The following is a 20659-nucleotide window of genomic DNA, read 5'->3' on the forward strand; positions in this document are numbered from 1 at the left end:
TGGCTTTGCTACTTGAAGAAAAGCTCCTCATGACATATCTTTAGACACTATGTACTAAGGGATTTTTTGGTTTTGTTTTGTTTGGAAGGACAATACAAGAAAAAACAAGTGAACAACGTCTCTGCATCTTCTATACAAACAAAGTTGAAGGCATTATTCCCTCTGCTGCTTGTATAAGATCCATGAAATTAAATCTCTGGCAATTTAATACTAGGAAAATGCTTGTCTCTCTTGGAAGAGCCAGCAAGTTTCCTTTAATCAGATAAAGAGAATTATCAAACCCGTATTCCTTTTCTCAGAAGCTAAGAGCTAAATTCAGTGTTCAAGGACAGAGATGACATTAAATGATTGGTGCTGTCTGGTAGAAACAGAACGAAAACCACATATGTGATTCCCTTCATATATGTAATTTCAAACTATTAGTAGTCACTTTAAAAAGCAAAAATAAATGAGTGAAATTAATTTTAATAATATATTTTATTTAACTTAATATATCCAAAATATCATTTCAACATGTAATTAAAATAAAATCAACAGATATGTTTTACCTATTTTACATTCTTTTTTAAAAAAGTGAAGTCTTAGATATCTGGTGTGTATTTTATAGTTATAACACATCTCACGAGCAATATTTCAAGGACTCAAGAGCCACTGGTAGGTAGCTAGTGGCTCCTGTATTGGGCAGCAGGTCTAGATAATTTGTCCAAAGTCTAGGCATGTGTGTTGTTTCTCCTTCTATTTTCATGGGATTTTCACATACAAATCTTCTATGATGTTACCTTCAATATTCTACTGGAAGTTTGCAGGATATGACTTATAAGTAAATACAAAAGTGAATAAACAAATACGTACAGTGAAAGGAAAATAAATCTTGGGGCCCCAAATCACTAAGCTAAAGGGAAAAGTCAAGCTAGGAATGGCTTAGGGCCAACCTGCCTCCCATTCTATTCAAAGTCATGCCTCTGCTCACTGAGATAAATGCACATCTGATTGTCTCCTTCGAAGAGGCTAATCAGAAACTCAGTAACAAACCTGCACATTGTGCACATGTACCCTAAAACTTAAAGTATAATAATAATAAAATTAAAAAAAAAAATGCAACCATTCGTCTCTTATCTACCTATGACCTGGAAACCCCCTTCCCATCTTCCTGCCTTTGCTGCGAGTTGTCCCGCCTTTCCAGATAGAACCAGTGTTCATCTTGCATAGGTTGAGTGACGTCTCATGTCTCCCTAGAATGTATAAAACCAAACTGCTCTGACCACCTTGGGCACATGTCATCTGGACCTCCTGAGGCTGTCACAGGCGCACGTCCTGAACCTTGGAAAAATGAACTTACTAAATAAACTTGCTAAATTAACTGTCTCAGATTTTCGGGGTTCCTAGTACATATGACTAAAGTAGAAATTCAGGAGAAGTTTTAGGCCAAGCTTTGCTTGAACTGGCTGTGTAACTACAGGTAAATGGTAATACCTTTAGCTTTCAGCTTCCTCCTTGAAAAAGTGACAAATGTCACCTAGATGGCCTCTAAGGACGCTCCAGCCTTAAGAAATGATGATTTTGGCCGGGCGCAGTGGCTCAAGCCTGTAATCCCAGCACTTTGGGAGGCCGAGGCGGGTGGATCACGAGGTCAGGAGATCGAGACCACGGTGAAACCCCGTCTCTACTGAAAAATACAAAAAAAAAAAATTAGCCGGGCGTGGTGGCGGGCGCCTGTAGTCCCAGCTACTCGGAGAGGCTGAGGCAGGAGAATGGCGTGAACCCGGGAGGCGGAGCTTGCAGTGAGCCGAGATTGCGCCACCGCACTCCAGCCTGGGCGACAGAGCGAGACTCCGTCTCAAAAAAAAAAAAAAAAAAAAAAAAAAAAGAAGACTATTCAGTAAAGGCAGGATGTGATAGTTTGTCTTCTACTTTGCCCATTGACAGGTCACTTATATACTTACATAGTTTCAGGGTAATTTATAAAGTTTTCAGTTAAAGAATGAAATTTTATTTCTCAGTGGCAATTATTATCAGTCAAGCTTTTGAGATAATCTTTACAGAGAAAGCTGATGACAATGATTCCAAAAAAGTTTTGAGTAAATGTACAACCAATTCTACGTAAGATTTCCTAGAGCTGTGAAGATTGTTGGATTATCTTTGGCAATACATTGTCCATTGGTTAGCCAACATATGAAAAATAGGCTATCTGATAAGAGTAATTTAGATACTATAGTATAGAAAATTAAGTGGAACAATAATTTAAACTTAAAAGGCTTTTTTTCACTTCTCTTGATGCTACAATTCATTAAAATGATATATATATATATTGAAATAGAACTAAGGGATACTTTTGCTTTTGAAAGTTGTAAATCTTCTAAACGATACACTTTTTTTAAAACCACAAGTGACATTTTATTTTAAAAATAAAATGTTATTTTACAATTTTTATTATAAAATGTTATGAGTTGATGTTTAAAGATACTTAAGAACAATGTCTTACACAATGCTGTTAGTGCTCACTAAATAACTGAAATTAAAAATATTCTTGGCCAGGCGCGGTGGCTCACGCCTGTAATCCCAGCACTTTGGGAGGCTGAGGTGGGCGGATCACGAGGTCAGGAGATCGAGACCATCCTGGCTAACCCGGTGAAACCCCGTCTCTAGTAAAAATACAAAAAGAAAAAATAGCCGGGCGTGGTGGCGGGCGCCTGTAGTCCCAGCTACTCGGAGAGGCTGAGGCAGGAGAATGGCGTGAACCCGGGAGGCGGAGCTTGCAGTGAGCCGAGATCGCGCCACTGCACTCCAGCCTGGGTGACAGAGCGAGACTCCGTCTCAAAAAAAAAAAAAAAAAAAATATTCTTGACAGCTAAATAAGCCCTGAGGAAGACAAGAACTGTCTGTGACCTCAAAAGATAACAACAAAATTTAAATTCACTGCATTTATTTTCATTTCCCTAATTATTCAACTTTGAAGACAATATTTTTATGTAAAAATTAATGTTGTTGATTACAGAACTTCATGTTGCAGAACATTATTTATTGTCAAGAAGTTCATACTATATACCTGCAAAAGATATTCAAAGACATTTCAGGAATCTAAATTTAGAAGAGAAATCTCATAATATTTGGGATAGTTAATGAGGGAATTTATTTGGGTGTAGTTATTTCACGCATCTGTTTGTTTTGTAGAGATAGAAGATTGTAAGTATAGGGACCAGAAGCAGTCACAGGTCTACAGAGATGCAGATTCCAGATCTGCTATGTCATCCGACACAAGTAGTATCTCATGCCATGACCTCACTGTCACTATAGCCTTGTGTGTTGCATGTGCCCCTGGCCAGGTTACTTGGCCTCAATGAGTTTTAGGTCTTCTCTTATCCAGTGTGGGTGATGCCTGTACCCACTTCACAGTGCTGCTGTGGGAAATATATGGAATAGTACATAGAAGTGATTAGCACATGTACTGGGTTAAATAACATCCCCGTAAACTTCAGGTGTTGCCCAGAACCTCAGCCTGTGATCTAATTTGGAAAGAGGTTGTTGCAAATGAAATAGAATGAGGTCACAGTGGATTAGGGTGGACCTGAATCTAATGCCTGGTGTCTGTCATTAGAAGAGGGAAATTTGGACCAAGACACACCTACGAGGGAGAACTCATGTGATAATGGAGGTAGAGACTGGAGTGATGTGTCTGTCAGCCAAGGAATGCCAAAGATTGCCAGCGACCAGAAGTTAGAAGAAACAACAAAAAAAAGATTCCTCCCCTAGACTTTTCAGAGAGCGCATAGTCCACCAACACCTTGATTTCGTTTTTTTGTTTTCTTTTGTTTTGTCTTGAGACAGAGTCCTTCTCTGTTGCCCAGGCTGGAGTGTAGTGGCACCATCTTGGCTCACTGCAACCTCCATCTCCTGGTTCAAGCAATCCTCCTACCTCAGCCTCTCAAGTAGCTGGGATTACGGGTGTGTGCCACCAGACCTGGCTAATTTTTGTATTTTTAGTAGAGAAGGAGTTTTCACCATATTGCCCAGGCTGGTCTCAAACTCCTGGCCTCAAGTGATCCTCCCACCTTAGCCTCCCAAAGTGCTGGGATTATAGGCGTGAGCCACTGCACCCAGGTGACACCTTGATTTTGAATTCCTAGCCTCCAAAACTGTGTGGAAATACATTTTTATTGTTTTAAGCCATCCAGTTTGCTGTACTTTTTACAGCAACCCTAGGAAACTGATATGACACATATGCCCATCACTTTGTTGACACTCAATGAAATGCTATTCCAGAACTGGGAACGGCCCTTGATAGGGTGCAAGAGAGGAAGCCCCCTGTGGTCCGCCAGACCCTGTGTCCACAAGGTCCTGTGATAAGCTATGATGAGCAGTCCACATGTGGGGTTCTGAGAGCAGATGACACTCCGAAATCCACACGGCATCCTCACATTTGGAAGCAGGTCTTTGTTGGGAGTTTAGAGCAGCGTCTGCATTGTTCACATAAGAGTCTTGCAATTGAAGAAGGGCCCTGAGCCCAGAGAATCCTAACTGCCCTATCTCATCACGGTGAGAACTCAGCAGAAGGTACAGGTTTTCATGTGAAGTGCTGGGAAGAGAGGCAGGGATTAGACCAAAGAAGGCCTTTCAGCCACCCTTCAATTTCTAGGATGCTCCTGAATGATTATAGACCAGGGCCCATCAGTGGGAAGTCTGTGGACCAGCAGCATCAGCAAACCTTAGGAACTCGTTAGAAGCTCAGAAGCTCAGAAGCTCAGTCCCTACTGAAGGAGGCCCCTGAAGCAGAAACTCTAGGGTCAGGGCCTGAGGGTCTATGTTTAGCAAATGCTGCAAGTGATTCATATGCACACTGAAATTTGAGACGCGCTGATCGAGTCTAGATAATGGAGTGTCATGAACACATCTGGTGTGGGTAACACCATGAGTTTCATTCTCTAAAGGATACCTGGGAATTGCAGAGACGTACAAGCAGGCTTCTCTCTTCCAGGCCTCTGACCCCGTATTTTACGCTCTTTTTAAAACACATCAAGAATTCATCCCCTTCTCTCCATGTCTACCAGCGTCATCCTAGACCAAACCACCATCATTACTCAGCTGGACCTCATGAAAAAGTTTCCTAACTGGTCTCCCGCTTTCACTCTGAGCCCTTGATCCTCACTATTCAGAATGTTGTCCATGGAACTGCAGAATCAGCATCACCTGGTGCTGCTCAGGCCCCAATTCAGACATGGAGTCAGAACCCGCACCTAACAAGATCCCCGGTGACTCATGTTCATTTGAGATGCACAGCTTGAGGGTCCCTCTTCCACACAGCAGCTAGAGTCACTGCTCTGAGACTCTCAAATTTCGCCATATCAATTTCTTTCTTCAGTAGAATCTTATTGTACGTTCAATACATTTTGAACTGTTGCTTGCTCCAGCTCTAGAGAACCTAGCAGTGGGATTCCCTCCTGTTTCTCTGATCTCATCCTGTTTCACTCCTCTCATGGTTTACAATGTTTCACCCACTTTGCCAGCTTTACTGTTCCTGGAACAAGCACATTTTTTTCCCGCCTGAGGGCCTTTGCACTTGCGGTTTCCTCAGGCTGGAATAAGTCTCCCTAGTTCTTTGCAGAGCTGACCAGGCTTTATTCTTTCCGTGCCACCTTATTGCAGATCAACATGTCAGAAGGGATCTCCTATCTCTAGTCATTCTCTATCCCATGGTCCTGTTTACTTCTTTCCTTGATAGTCCCCATCACAGCCCGAGATGATGCTGTGTGTTTGTTGTTTATTGTTTATGTTGCCCACATTACCATGTTAGCTATTTAAGATGATTGGGTAGGTCATGTTTATTGCTGTGTCCCCAGGGCACAGTAGGCACTCAATAAAAATTAAGTGAATGTGTGAGAGATGCTTCTCATCATCAATGTTTGGGTATATGGGGCTGTGGGAACCCAGGCCCAAACATTAGAGTCACCTGTGTAGGGCATTATGGATTTCAGAGAGGGTAGCAAAGGATAGTAAGCTTCTCTTTTCTATAAGACTAGTTGTGGCCGGGCGTGGTGGCTCATGCCTATAATCCCAGCACTTTGGGAGGCCGAGGCAGGCAGATCACTTGATGCCAGGAGTTCAAGACCAGCTGGGCAACCTGGTAAAACCCCATCTCTACTAAAAATACAAAAATTAGCCAGGTGTAGTGGCATAATCCCAGCTTCTTTGGAGGCTGAGGCACAAGAATCACTGAAACTCTGGAGGCAGAAGTTGCAGTGAGCCGAGATGATGTCACTGCACTCCAGTCTGGGTGACAGGGCAAGACTGTCTCAAAAAAAAAAAACCAGCTGCCTCTCCAACTAGGTTCTAGGTACCCCAGGCAAAGTCTCATACCCATGAGACTGGCAGCTGTAATAATAGGAAGTTAGTTAATTGGAATTGGGATCGCAGGCTAGACTCACAGGAGGACTTCCTGCATATTTATTCTCAGAATTTGGTCAAATAAAAAAATTCAATCCACAAGCAAATCTGGGCTAAGGTACCTCAAAAGCTGTGGAGAACGGAGGAGATTAGGTGGTTTTCTTGCCATGGTACAGGCCCAAAAATATGATATAAAACATTAAAAATCCATGTTAACAACTCTTCATGCTATGAAACAAACTAAAAATATTCATTGAACTTACTTTTTCTTACTGTCCTTTTTGGCGGACTTTTCCAAAGCTGCTCTCCTTCTCAAGTAGTCATTCTGAATTTCATTATACTTGGTAGTGTGTTCTTTGATAAGGTCAGTGGTTTTCTTGTGGTGTCTCTTAACCAGGTCTTTCATTTCTTTGTAGTGTTTCTTTTGAAGTTTCACAAACGATTTCTGTTGCTTTAGTTCTTCGATGGTCTGTGCTTCCACTTCTGCAACAAATTAATATGAAAGCTAAGGGAATGGGAGGGCTGAACGTCCAGATGGAAAGAAGAGCGGCCACCTTCTTAGGAAGAAATGGTTGATCTTGCCCAGCTAGAGTTTAAGAGCAAAGCTTGATGTCAGCTCTGTCTGGGTTCCAGTTTGGCTCTATCACTTGCTAACTTTGAGACTACCTTACTAAACTTCGCAGAGACCCAATTGCTTCATTTGAATACATATATTTTTAGTTTGGGTTCCCTAGAAGCAGAATGCGAGGTGGGAATTCAGGTGCACGTGATTTACTGAGGGATTCTCCGAGTAGGGGAGCCAGGGAAGCAGACGGGGCTGGGGAAGGAGCTGAGCAAGGGTGTGGTCTCAGAAGGATGGAGTCTGGTCTCTGCCTGATCCCATGGGGAAGCGCTGGAGTGTGAGTTGTACCACTGAGCTGGTCTCATCTTGAGGCAAGAAGGTGAGCTTCTTGCATATTTGGAACATTCAGTGCAGGGAGGCATAACCATCTGGAGAGGGGGCTTCCTGTTGGTTGAGGGCAATTTTGCAGAGAAGGAGAAGTTATGAACTGTTAACAGCCAACCCTCACCACCAGCCAGGAGACAGGTGCACCAGCTGTACTAGGAATCTGGGCAGGGCACCAACAGCATTGCTATAAGGATTATAATACTTCTATAACTTTATAGGGTTGTTAAGATGATGAAATAAAAGAATTCATGGAAAGTATTTAACTCAGTTTCTGGTACTGTGCCTGTGGAGGCTTAGAAAATAACTGCAGGTTCTACAGCACCCTTTCTAAAAGGTACCATTTACAGTACAAACATCGTAAGTTGGTACATTTATCATAAAAGCATATAGCAGTAAAGTATATTGAGGGAAGATCTCTTAATATAATTTGCACAAAGTCACCAGAGGCTTACTAGCACCCTACATTACTATATTATTGTTATTATTATTTTCTTTTTTGATACAGAGTCTTGCTCTGTTGCACAGGCTGGAGTGCAGTGGCGCGATCTCAGCTTACTGCAACCTCCACCTCGCGGGTTCAAGTGATTCTCACGTCTCAGCCTCCCAAGTAGCTGGGATTACAAGCATGCACCAACACGCCCGGATAATTACTTTCTAATTTTTGTGGAGACGGGGTTTCGCCATGTTGGCCAGCCTGGTCTCAAACTCCCAGCCTCAAGTGATCCGCCCTCCTAGGCTTCCCAAAGTGCTGGAATTTCCAGGCATGAGTCACCATGCCTGGCTGATTTTTTTATCCCACGCTGAGAAAACTTTTAATGTGATAGCGCCTGACCTTAAAACATTCTGGGCCGAGCGCAGTGGCTCATGCCTGTAATCCCAGCACTTTTGGAGGCTAACGTGGATGGATCATCTGAGGTCAGGAGTTCAAGACCAGCCTGGCCAACATGGCAAAACTCCTGTGTCTACTAAAAACGCAAAAATCAGCTGGGCATGGTGGCACACGCCTATAATCCCAGCTGCTCCAGGGGCTGAGGCAGGAGAATTGCTTGAACCGGGGAAGGAGAGGTTGCAGTGAGCCAAGATTGCTCCACTGCACTCCAGCCTGGGCGGCAGAGTGAGACTCTGTCTCTAAATAAATAAATAAATAAATAAATAAATAAATACGCAAAAATTGGCCAGGCGTGGTGGCGGGCGCCTGTAATCCCAGCTACTCGGGAGGCTGAGGCAGGAGAATCACTTGAACCCAGGAGATGGAGATTGCAATGAGCTGTGATCACACCATTGCACTCCAGCCTGGGTGACAGAGTGAGACTCCATCTCAAAACAAAACAAAACAAATCTGTATTTTACTGATATATTCAATCAATTCTAGAACGTGCATTTAAAAAATATGTTAACATTTCTGAAATCAAGATGCATCTTATGGTTGGTGGGGTATGACGGTCGGTCAGTGCTTTTCTTTTTTAGCAATACATGAACATAGACTGCTTTACAACTGATGGTATCTTAACTTCAGTGAATTATCATTTATATGGACCTAGATCAAGTCATAGTTCACATGTTTCCATGCTTTGAATTGAATGTCCTGCTTCTAGGAACAAAAAATGTTACCATAAATATTTAAAACTATCAAGAGATTCAGAAATACTATATGCTGTGAATAAGAAGAGACCTGAATAGAAAATAAGATGTCTAGTGAATAAACATTGAAACTAGAATAATAATTTATGTTATTAAATGTTAAGGTCTTTAAGCAATAGAAATATGTTTCCTTTTCTTATACTGTGTCTATTCTCCTGATATTCGATTTCTTTTGAGAATGAGGCCATGGAGAAAATCAGGTACATTTATTTAATGGTTTCCCTCAGGCCCAAATTGACTCATTATGGTTGCATAATAAGTTATTACATTAAGAATTTATAATCCCAAGGAATTGCTGCATTCTTGGTGGCAGATGCAATTCTATTTCTTTAAAAGTGGTTTATAGCATATCAGCTATAGGCAGTTTGGAAATAAGGCTCTAGATGTTCTAACCTAGGATTAGAAATAAATCCACATAAACTATTATTTTTAAAAAGTCTGTAGATGAGAGGCTGTTCCTTAGAATATGCTCTTAAGTATAAAGGCAATACACACTTATATAAAGACACAAATATCATTTATAAATAAGCCACCAAGATATAATCACAGCAAATGTATTGGTACAGACCATTGCCTTTTGTCCATTCATTTACATTATTTTAAATAACATTCTAGGAACACTTCTGTCTCTTGTTGTATGCATTAATATGGTATTGTTTCCCATGAAACTAATCTTTTTTTTTTTTTTTTTTTTTTTTGAGACAGAGTTTCGCGCTTGTTGCCCAGGCTGGAGTGCAATGGCACAATCTTGGCTCACCGCAACCTCTGCCTCCTGGGTTCAAGCGAATTTCCTGCCTCAGCTTCCTGAGTAGCTGGGATTATAGGTGCATGCCACCACGGTGGCTAATTTTGTAATTTTTAGTAGAGATGGGGTTTCTCCATGTTGGTCAGGCTGGTCTCGAACTCCCAACCTCAGATGATCCGCCCCCACCTTGGCCTCCCCAAGTACTGGGATTACAGGCGTGAGCCACCACACCCAGCCTACAACTAAATTTTTTAAAAACATGTTTTGTTGGGAGGCACAGTGGCTCACGCCTGTAATCCCAAAACTTTGGGAGGCTGAGGCGGGTGGATCACCTGAGATCAGGAGTTCGAGACCAGCCTGGCCAACGTGGCGAATCACCGTCTCTACTAAAAATACAAAATTAGCCAGGAGTGGTGGCGTGTGCTTGTAATCCCAGCTATTTGGGAGGCTGAGGCAGGAGAATTGCTTGAACCCGGGAGGTGGAGGTTGCAGTCAGCCGAGATTGCACCATTGCGCTCCAGCCTGGGTGACAGAGTGAGACTTCGTCTCAAAAACCAAACCAAACCAAACCATGTTTTGTTTTCTTTGAATACTTTCCTCAAGTAATTTTTCTACGCATATTTTATGCATTTCTTGATGAAATGCAAATATACACATCAAAGTGCATAAATCACAAAAGTACAGCCTTGTAAATTCTCCCAAAGTCAATGTGCTTCAATAGCCATCACTTAGGTCGAAGTCAGAATTTTACCAGCATCCCAGAAGCCTTCCTTTTTGGTTCCCGTCTCCCACTAAGTATAATCCAAATCCAGGTTTCCACAGCACGATTAGTTTTGTCTTTGAAGTTGGTGTATATGGAATCCTACAGAACATGCTCTTTTGTGTCTGGCTTTTTTCCTCAACATTATGCTGGAGTTTTATCCATGTTGTGTGTGATGTAAGTTTATTTATTCCTGCAGCTGCCTCCTGTTCTATGCTAGGAATTTATCACAATTTATTTACCTACCTTACGGCTGATGGACATTGGGTTGTTTCTAGATTTGGCCCTTACCAGTGGTGCTGTTTTTGGTGAACATGTGTGTACATTTCTGTTGTACATTGAGCCGAGTATTGTAAATATTTTTAAGATTCCACCACATACTGCTAATTGTACTGCACAAAGCTTGTACCAATTTTAGTTCCACTAGTTTATGTGACTAACCAAATATAAAATAATTCCAAACTGTATCACAGTTCTTAAACACTGTGCATTTTATGCTCACAAATGGATCATATTCTGCATATCTAAACTATAGTTTATTGTTGGCAATTTGGGAAGACACGCATTCTTGTTCACTGGGTTACATTTCCAGGATGAAACTATTCTTCGATGCTGAAATAGCTATCTTGTGAAACTACATTATTTTTACGGCAGTAGGGTTCTAGCCACAAAGTATGGTTACCTCTCTGTGATTATATCATATCATGTAGACTAAACTAAAAGTGTATGTCTCTAGATTTTTTAGAAGAAGAAACATTAATGATGTTGTTTGTCAGATATGAATGGAAATTTCCTCTCCTCTAAATACTTCCACTGTGTAATACTCAGCTGCTTAATTCCATGGGGGGAAAGGGTGGCATTTACCTGTTAAGACACTCTGAATAAGATCTTCTGTTTTGGCAGGTGCCTTTACAGAACCTGTAATATAAAAGATAAAATAAATAGCCTCTTCAACTTTTTAAATTTTATTCTTCCTGTAAACAAACAAGCAAACAAACATATTTGGGCCTTGAATCTAAATCTCTTTTCAGAGAAATGACAAACTGTGTGAGAAAATTCTTTATAAAAATTATTCTTAAAAAGTCTTCATTTGCAGCTTTGAGACAAACCTAATTAAATGTAACATTAGGCCAGGTGCAGTGGCTCATTCCTGTAATCCCGGCAATTTGGGAGGCCGAGGCAGGCAGATCACTTGAGGTCAGGAGTTCAAGACCAGCCTGGCAATATGGTGAAACCCTGTCTCTACTAAAAATAAACAAAGTAGCGGAGCATGGTGGCGGGTACTTGTAATCCCAGCTACCTGGTCGGCTGAAGCAGGAGAATCACTTGAAGCCAGGAGGTGGAGTTTGCAGTGGACTGAGATCATGCCACTGCACTCCAGCCTATGTGACAGAGTGAGTGAAAGTCTGTCTCCAAAAAAAAAAAAAAAAAAGTGATATTATATTATTATATGCCCCATTTAAAAGGAGAGAAAAGAGAAAAGACATCCACTTGGAGGCGAAACAAATTCAGTTTGGGCAATGCTATTGCCATCTTCTGGCTAAATCAGGAATGACAAGGGGCCTTTTAAAAGTCAAACGTTGGGAGGCCAAGGCAGATGGATCACCTGAGGTCAGGAGCTCGAGAGCAGCCTGACCAACACCGTGAAACCCCATCTTTACTAAAAATACAAAATTAGCTGGGTGTGGTGGTACACGCCTGTAATCCCAGCTACTCGGGAGGCTGAGGCAGGAGAATCGCTTGAACCCAGGAGACAGAGGTTGCAGTGAGCTGAGATCACACCATTGCACTCCAGCCTGGGCAACAAGAGCCAAACTCTGTCTCAAAATAAAATAAAGTAAAATAAAAATAAAAGTCAAATGTTGACCACTAGGCAGTAATAACTGTTACAGGAAAGATCCATTGGTGAATGTTAAAATCAGTAAGTAAAAGTTTAAGGAAGAACAGGATATTCACACAGTCTCAAAGTAGCTCCCCCAATATATCTAAGAGGAAAATAATAACTTTCAGTGGAGAAACCACCTTAACCAAGTGATCCCATATGATCGGTGATGAGACCCAGCACCACCATATATCCGTGATGTGATGCACTGAGAAGGGCGAGAATCACTTGTGTGGTGCTCTTGTCCAAATGCATGCCCTCAACCTAATCATGGGGAAACGTCGGACCAACCCAGACTGAGGGACCTTCTACAAAATAACTGACCAGAGTTCTTCCAAAGTACCAAGGTTATGAAAGACAGGAAAGACTGCGGGACTGCCATAGATTAAAGGAGACTAAAGAATCATGACAATAAAATACAATTTGGGATCCTGCGTTGGAATCTTGAACAGTAAAAGGACATTAGTGGAAAGCAGGTTAGTCCAAATAAAGTGTGCAGTTCAGGTCAGAGTATCGTGCCAATGTTAATTTCCTGGTTTTGATGATTGCCCCACGATCCCGTGAGATGTTAACTTTAGGGGAAGAAGAGGCTATTTTTGCAATGTATTCTGTGCCATTTAAAAAATGTTTTCTGTAAGTTAAATTATTCCAAAATATCAAGTTAAAAAAGTTAAATGTGAAAATGCTAAATTCTCTTTTACTTTCAGGAACACATGACTATTTACTCACATTTAAATGATGGATTTATATTTCAGAAGCACTCAAGATGTTTGTATTTGGTATGTAAATCTCTTTATTTGAAAATTTACTTCTTGTTTATAAAGTCATCTTCTTACTATTACTGACTTCGGCAGCCTTTTTTTTTTTTTTTTGAGATGGAGCCTCACTCTATCACTCAGGCTAGAGTGCAGTGGTGCGATCTCAGCTTACTGCAACCTCCGCCTCCCGGGTTCAAGCGATTCTCCTGCCTCGGCCTCCTGAGTTGCTGGAACTACAGGCATGCACCACCATGCCAGGCTAACTTATGTATTTTTAGTAGAGATGGGGGTTTCACCATGTTGGCCAGGTTGGTCCTGAACTGCTGACCTCAAGTGATCCACTTCCCTCAACCTTCCAAAGTACTGGGATTACGGGCATGAGCCACCATGCCTGGCCAGCAACCTTTTAGAAAGCAGTTCAAGCATGTCTGATACAAATTAAACATAATTTGTTTTTTTCTTTAAATTCTCATTCTCTCCCATGAGAAATACCCTTCCACCCTAAATAAAAGATCTGGATCTATTGGCACCCTGACCTAGTATGACAAAGAAAGGAGCTCCTTTCCACACCTTTATGGAAGGATATTCTGTTCCCTTTTGTTTACTTTATTAACCAATTCAACAAGAAATTATCAGGGATATGCTATTCCCCAGCACTGTGTGATGTACAGAGGAGGCATCAAACTGAACTCTACCTAGGAAGCCTCCCATCTACTGGGGTAAACCGGACATACACACAAGGAATAGTTACACAAAGCTGCATAAGATTAAATGTCAAAGTTAGCTGTGTAGAAATCAAAGGATTTTTATTTTATTTATTTTTATTTATTTAGAGAAATGAGACATGAGCGTGGCTTTGGTTGGAATATAGGAGCTAAAAGCAAGGATGTTAGTATCATCGGGAACCGCATCAGGCCTGAGTTCACTCTTCCCTGGCTCTGTGGCCTTCAATAACTACTTTATCACCTGAAAATGGCAGCTCATTCATCTGCACAATGGGGACAGTTGTAGAATCTACTCTCTGGGCCTGTATGGGGGGGACCTGAAATGATCCATATGAAAGGCTTAGCAATGTGTCCAGCACATGGCAGACACTCAAAGATGCTGAAAAGAAAGTTGGAGAAAGAAGGAAAGGAGCCCTTGGCACGGAATTAACGAAGCAGGACTAAGAATGCACTTCTAAGGCATGGTTGTCTATAAGCTGCTTGGAGAATTCTTCTCAAACCGTGCCAGCAGATGGGTCATAATTCATCACTGAAAAAGGACACAGGAAATCTGGGTGATTTTTTTGTTGTGGTTTCATAAGTTATCTGTAGAGCCAGATGAGCACATATGAATCTCTTCTGGCTTTCATTCATCAGTTGCACATTGACGGAGCACCTGCTAAGTCCACACATCTTTCCTCACTTGATGCTTTAGCTACCCACATCACAGCGCCTCCTTCAGTGGCACTAATGAACTGAAGGATCTTGCTCATGTTGTCCAGCTCTTTCCAGATGGCTTACCTGGAGCTGGCTGGCTGTGGAGAGCCTGGGAGGGTGGCTTGGGTGTCAGGGTTGTAGTGTGATTCACCCCATTTTCTGCTGGGGTCGTTCTCGCTTCACTTGGAGCCTCTGATGGTGTTTCTCCAGGATCAGCCTAAAATTATAAATATCCTTTCATTTTCCACATTGCTTTTTATTCTCTTCTTGCCTTCCTAAACCAACAAGGCTACATTTTACAGCATCTTCACAATTCTTTTGGAGTTGGAAATATCAAATTTGATGCTCCCTGGAAAGCAGGGTTAAAACAGCATAGTGTTGAGCCACGACTATGGGAGGTTAATTGTATTAAAGTCTCCAATTTTTACACCAACCTACGTCTATGCCTGTTGGTGGTGTCCTTCCACACTGACTCTGGACCAGACCATGTGATTTGCTTTGGTCAATCAGAGAATCGCAAACTTGATACAAAAGACCCTTGCAAATTTTTCCACTGTTCCTCGGGGCCCTATTACAGCAATGGAAGATGAGAGGTCTGAGTCATCCTGGTCTCTCATCCAGCTCTTCTGGAGGAGAGCGAGTCATCCTGGTCAAGGATGTCCTGGACCAGCCAGTCCCCAGCTGAGCACATACACTTGAGTGAACCCGGCTGAGATGAGCTGAGACTATGAATCTGGTCTGGATCTGCAGACCTGCCCAGCTGACTAGATAATGCATGAAAAATAATAACTAGTTGACGTTATAAGCTGCCCAGTTTGGGGTTGTTTTACAGAATGAGCTAATTGATGTGATGGATAAGAACACACACTTTGGAGCACAGCTTGCCTGGGTTCAGATTCCGGCCCTGCAGTTTACCAGCGGCGTGATTTGGGGCAGTTCACTTAACTCTCTGTGCTTCCATTTCTTTATCCTTATAGATGAAGACAGGTGTTTACTGGGGATCATTATATTATCTTGTTAGATTGTTTAGATGATTAAACAAGTTAATACTTATAAAGTACTTAGAATTGTTTCTGGCACAGAGTAAATATGTGGACGTTAAATAATGTGAAAGTTTTCAGAATCTAAATGGAGTCCCTTATATTAAAACAACAACAACAACAACAACAACAACAAAAACTCAAAAACCCCTGACAAAAAGAGCCAGGGAATGTCATAAAGAGAAGGTTCTCACTCATAAATGCCTGATAAGAAAAACTCTCACAAAAGACTCTGCAAAAGCCATCACCTTGTACAAAGGCCATTGCAACTTTACACAAAAAATACTTCTGTGAGGACACCTGCTTAGCAACTCCCTGTCCAACCTCAGACTGATATCATTCTTGTTATTGATCCTTGTAGCCAAGGATAATAATCTCAAAACAATTGTGTAATCCTCCTCATTTATCCTTTAAAAACCTTTGTCTTCCTTCCCTCCCTGACTAAGCACATAATTTAGTATGCCCTATTCTTAAATAATATCATTTTCTTTTAGACAGCATCTGTTTGTTATTTATGTTGACATAAAACAAATAAAACATTTAAGCTTGTGGAATACTATCAATGAATAATAATAATAAATGCATTGAAACGTGAAATCTTCATTCGACACCCTCCAGCAGCTAATTCAACATACCTTATACAGAGTAAACAGTTTAAAAATGTTTGTTGAATAAATGCTGATCCTTACAAAATAATTGCCTACATACTCTTTTAATGTTGCTTTTCAATGTGCTAAATTCTCTGTAACTCTTCATCAGAATTGCCTTCAAAGTCCCTGGCAGGTTTTACTGACAATGAGGCTATCCCAATGTTCTACTTTGTAGCACATTTTAAAAATACAGTAGGAAATGTATTTTTCCAGAAGTCATTTGGAGCCCAACATTGTGACATTTTGGCATGTCATTACAGATGAAAAAATGACCTATAATAACATTTTTATAAAAAGTAAGATAAGAGTGAAAATAGTGACACTGTCACCAGTGGCTTTTAATCTGTTTCCCAAATCATCTTTAAAGCATCTTCCAAAACAGCAAGTGACGGCAGAACTTATTTCAATTCAACAAATCATCCCTGCTTGTCTACTACACCCTGCTCAGTGCTGGAAGAGCCCTTAGTAGCAGTGGTTGGACATCAGTTAGGGGAGACAGGAGCCTAAACAAGTAACCGGGGCAGCTTGTATAGCTCAACATGGCAGAATCTTTCTTTTGAAAAATGACTACTTCTGATGGGTAAGTGCCAGTATGATCACACTATTTAGTTACATCCATCAGAAAAATTCTCCCTAGAATGATATGCAAAGGGAAAGGATTGTGTATGTTTTGTTCAGCAAGACATTGCACACTGGAAACTCATGGTCCCAATGGAGTACATGGATGCATTTTCTTTGGCTCAGCCAATGTTGTCAAATCTTTTAATTAAGGTGATCTTATATTGAAACAATGGATTTCTTGCTTCCCTTGAAAACTAGATTTGACTACATGGGACCTATACACCCACAGTGGGTGGTTCTTTGGCTTAAATACAGCAGGGGTAATGCTTTCCTGGCCTCCCAGCTGAAGAGGGTGCCCATGGTTACCAAACTTAGCTGCTTTAGAAAGCAGGTAGGAAGATGTCTCTGTTCCATGGGGATCTGACCTTCCCCATTATATCCAAGTTGGTTTCTAAAACCATGTGGGGAATGAAACAGATTCTTCCCAATGTGACAGCTCACTAAAATTAGCCCTCTGAAAAAGGATAGAGAAAAAGAAAATTTTGATGGAGGAAAGAACGGAAGTTAGAGAAAACCAGCTTCTGTGAAAGTAATAATGGTGGCTTTTTTTTTTTTTTTTTTTTTTTGGCAACTAGAATTAGTGTCTTGAGGTGTTAGGCTGGAGGTGCATTCAAACTGGATCCAACAAGTTTATTTTTAGCTTTGCATTAGGTTTTCAGATACTCCATGTAGCTGTATGCCCTTGGGAAACCAAGTTCAATTGTCAATTTGAGTCAAATAAAGGAAAAAATAAATCTCTGCTTATCAAGGGCATGTGAGACAAAGCCTCCACCTTCCAAAAAGGGGCATAATATATAAAATCAAAGATATTTTTAAAAAGCAGATAGATGTTAAGTAAACATTCAGGCAAATACTTTATGGCTGCAGTTGGGGATGAAGGGGGCACCAAGGGTTGGTGCTGGACTTTGAAGTAGGCTTTGGAGAAATGCTTAGTCCAGGGGTCACACCTGGTGATGTCTCCATGTAGAGTGGACTGTGTCACTCTCGGGACACAACCCCTAAGGCCACTATCACACTGTAGAGTAATAGGCAGTTAATGGAAATGATAGAAACCAGTGAAGTAGATTTAATGCAATTGGGCAAAGCGAGGTCATGTCCAGAGCAGGAGAGAGACAGCCTGTAAATGGGGCAGTTGTTGCTATTCATTTTTAGCCTATTGCCACCCAGGTTTTGAGAAAAATGGAAAAACGAAATTTTTGAGTGAACTCTCCCAGTTTCCAATCACTGAGAAGCCAAACAGAGCACATCTTCAGACTGCATTTGGCCCAGAAGTTGCCAATCTGTACCCTCTGCCAGGAGGAGCAGAGTTTGCCTGGAATTCTGAGATGGTGCAAGAGTGAGCCATGCATCCTTAGCAATACTGAAGGGACAGGGCTGTGCTGGGAACTTGGTAGGCCAGGAGCCAACTAGTCTGCAGCCCACAACTCCTTACCTTCTCGCCCCAGTGGCCAAGCAAAGGCATAGAGAAGAGGGTCAGTAATGAGGACATTAAACACTGGCCTAAGGAATTTGGAGATCCTTGCATAGTCTGACTCTTGTCAGGGACCTCATGATTTTCTGGAGACAAATGCTGTATACAAGTTAAGTCAGTGGTCCCCAGCCTTTCTGGCACCAAGGACCAGTTTCATGGAAGATAATTTTTTCATGGACCAGGGGGAGAGGAGGTTTTTGAGGGGATGGTTTCAGTATGACTCAAGTGCATTATATGTATTGTGCACTTTATTTCTATTATTATTGTTACACTGTACTATATAATGAAATAATTATACAACTCACCATAATGTAGAATCAGTGGGAGCCCTGAGCTTGTTTTCTTGCAACTAGATGGGCCCATTTGGGGGTGATGGGAAACAGTAACAGATCATCATGCATTAGATTTTCATAAGTAGCCCACAACCCAGATCTCTCACATGTGCAGTTCACAATAGGGTTCACAGTCCTATGAGAATCTAATGCCACTACTGATCTAACAGGAGGCAGAGCTCGGGGGTAATTTGAGTGATGGGGAGCGGCTATAAACACAGATGAAGCTTTGCTTGCTTGCTCACCTGCTGCTCACTTCCTGCTGTGCGGTCCGGTTCCTAATAGGCTATGGACCAGTGGGGATGCCTGAGTTTAGTAACGTTCTATAACATATATATGTGACTAATGTTTAAACTTTTTTGCTAAGGGCTGTAGACACATTTTTTTTTTTTTTTTAGATGGAGTCTCACTCTGTCACCCAGGCTGGAGTGTATTAGTGCAATCTTGGCTCACTGCAACCTCCACCTCCTGGGTTCAAGCGATTCTCTTGCCTCAGCCTCCCAAGTAGCTGGGATTACAGGCATGCACCACCACACCCAGCTAATTTTTGTATTTTTAGTAGAGACAGGGTTTCACCATGTTGGCCAGGCTGGTCTCGAACTCCTGACCTCAAGCGATGTGCCTGTCTTGGCCTCCCAAAGTGCTGGATTACAGGTGTGAGCCACCCTGCCTGGCCCATAGATATACATTTTAATTGAATCCATTTACCGAATGGAGACTGCAATTAGAAGTGGCTGTAGATCATCCTGGGTTAGACACTGTTACATACAACAGCTTTTTCACAGCCAGTCAGTGTAGGCAACTCGCACAGTACCATAATAAAGCAAAAAAATCGGAGGTGTTATTAAAAGTCTTCACTAAAAACTTTACTAAAAGTCATGTAACTTGCCAGAGGTCACACAGGAAACTGTGAACAAGTATTTGAATACGTACTATATGCTAAAGACTAAATTTTTCTATTGCAGCAGTCCACTCTATGATAACAGCAGCTTAAGGAACCGTAATAATAACTTAACTTGCTGCTGAGCTAGAGATGTATACATGTAAACATAATTCTCAAAGCTACCCTGTTGCACTAAAAAGGCATCTGTATATACAAAGTTAAATAAGTTAAGCAAAACAATGGCTGTAAAATGAAAAAAGCACCTATAGGAGTACAATACTAAAATTGAGCTTTCTGATATTATAATTGAAAGATCGAATAATTTCACTATATGGATCTGTAAGCCAAAGTGCAAAAACCAAATTCCTTATCCCATTCAAGAGAATCAGCAGAAGTCGATATTTTATTTCTCCCCCATTATTTGGTTTTATGAGTGAATAAAAATCTGGTACTGGAAATTGTGATAGAAACAGAAACTAGGAATGCCTAGTTTCTTAATTTGATTCAAAGACTTAAATTCCAATTAAGCAATTATCAAGGAAAGAAGGTTCAGAAGGTGGTAGTACTTCAGTCGCATTAACTAGATTTTTCTTAGGTGGGTAGTGAAAAAAAAAGTGCAGAATGAACCACAGAAGTAAGTTCCTGCCCTCTAGTGGCCAAATGCAATCATTGCAATATCTTTTTCTTCAAAATATGCCTAACTTGAATGTTAAAATTAAATATAAAAAGAATTTATACGCTCCCTAATTCCAAAATGAACAGAAGTGCATTGAAAATAGAATACAGATGGACCAGTAAAATGGTAACTGAAAAGATCATTTTTATAAGTTTCATAGAAGGAGGAAAAGCCATTTGATGTGCTGGTTGAAAAGATTTCCACCCTGGGCATTGAAAGTTTGGATCTGATGGTCGAGCGGCAGAGAATTAGGATTTGGAGGATTTAGCTGAATGGTTAACATGGTAAGTGAAGGGTCCTTCAAATATCATACGTATTACTGGGCTATTAGAGGTGTTGGATCATGCTTTCCTCGTCTGAGTGATCTAAAGAGTGCAGTTCCGGCCGGGCGCGGTGGCTCACGCCTGTAATCCCAGCCCTTTGGGAGGCCGAGGCGGGTGGATCACGAGGTT

At 41.3% G+C, this 20659-nt stretch overlaps 1 protein-coding gene across 5 annotated transcripts in view; it reads right to left on the minus strand.

Annotated features, from left to right (window-relative positions):
• The window catches only part of PLCB1 (phospholipase C beta 1), a 767658-nt gene that overhangs the window by 128197 nt on the left and 618802 nt on the right, over positions 1-20659 (minus strand). For all 5 annotated transcript variants that reach the window (XM_032143066.2, XM_058433160.1, XM_032143068.2 and 2 more), the window contains 3 exons: positions 14619-14751; positions 11338-11391; positions 6642-6861 (listed from right to left, as the gene is read on the minus strand). In XM_032143066.2, the coding sequence (XP_031998957.1) occupies positions 6642-6861; positions 11338-11391; positions 14619-14751 (407 nt within the window). The remainder of the gene's footprint in view (positions 1-6641; positions 6862-11337; positions 11392-14618; positions 14752-20659) is intronic.

The sequence above is a fragment of the Hylobates moloch genome, unplaced genomic scaffold (assembly GCF_009828535.3).
Source record: "Hylobates moloch isolate HMO894 unplaced genomic scaffold, HMol_V3 SCAFFOLD_21, whole genome shotgun sequence".
Lineage (NCBI taxonomy): Eukaryota > Metazoa > Chordata > Mammalia > Primates > Hylobatidae > Hylobates > Hylobates moloch.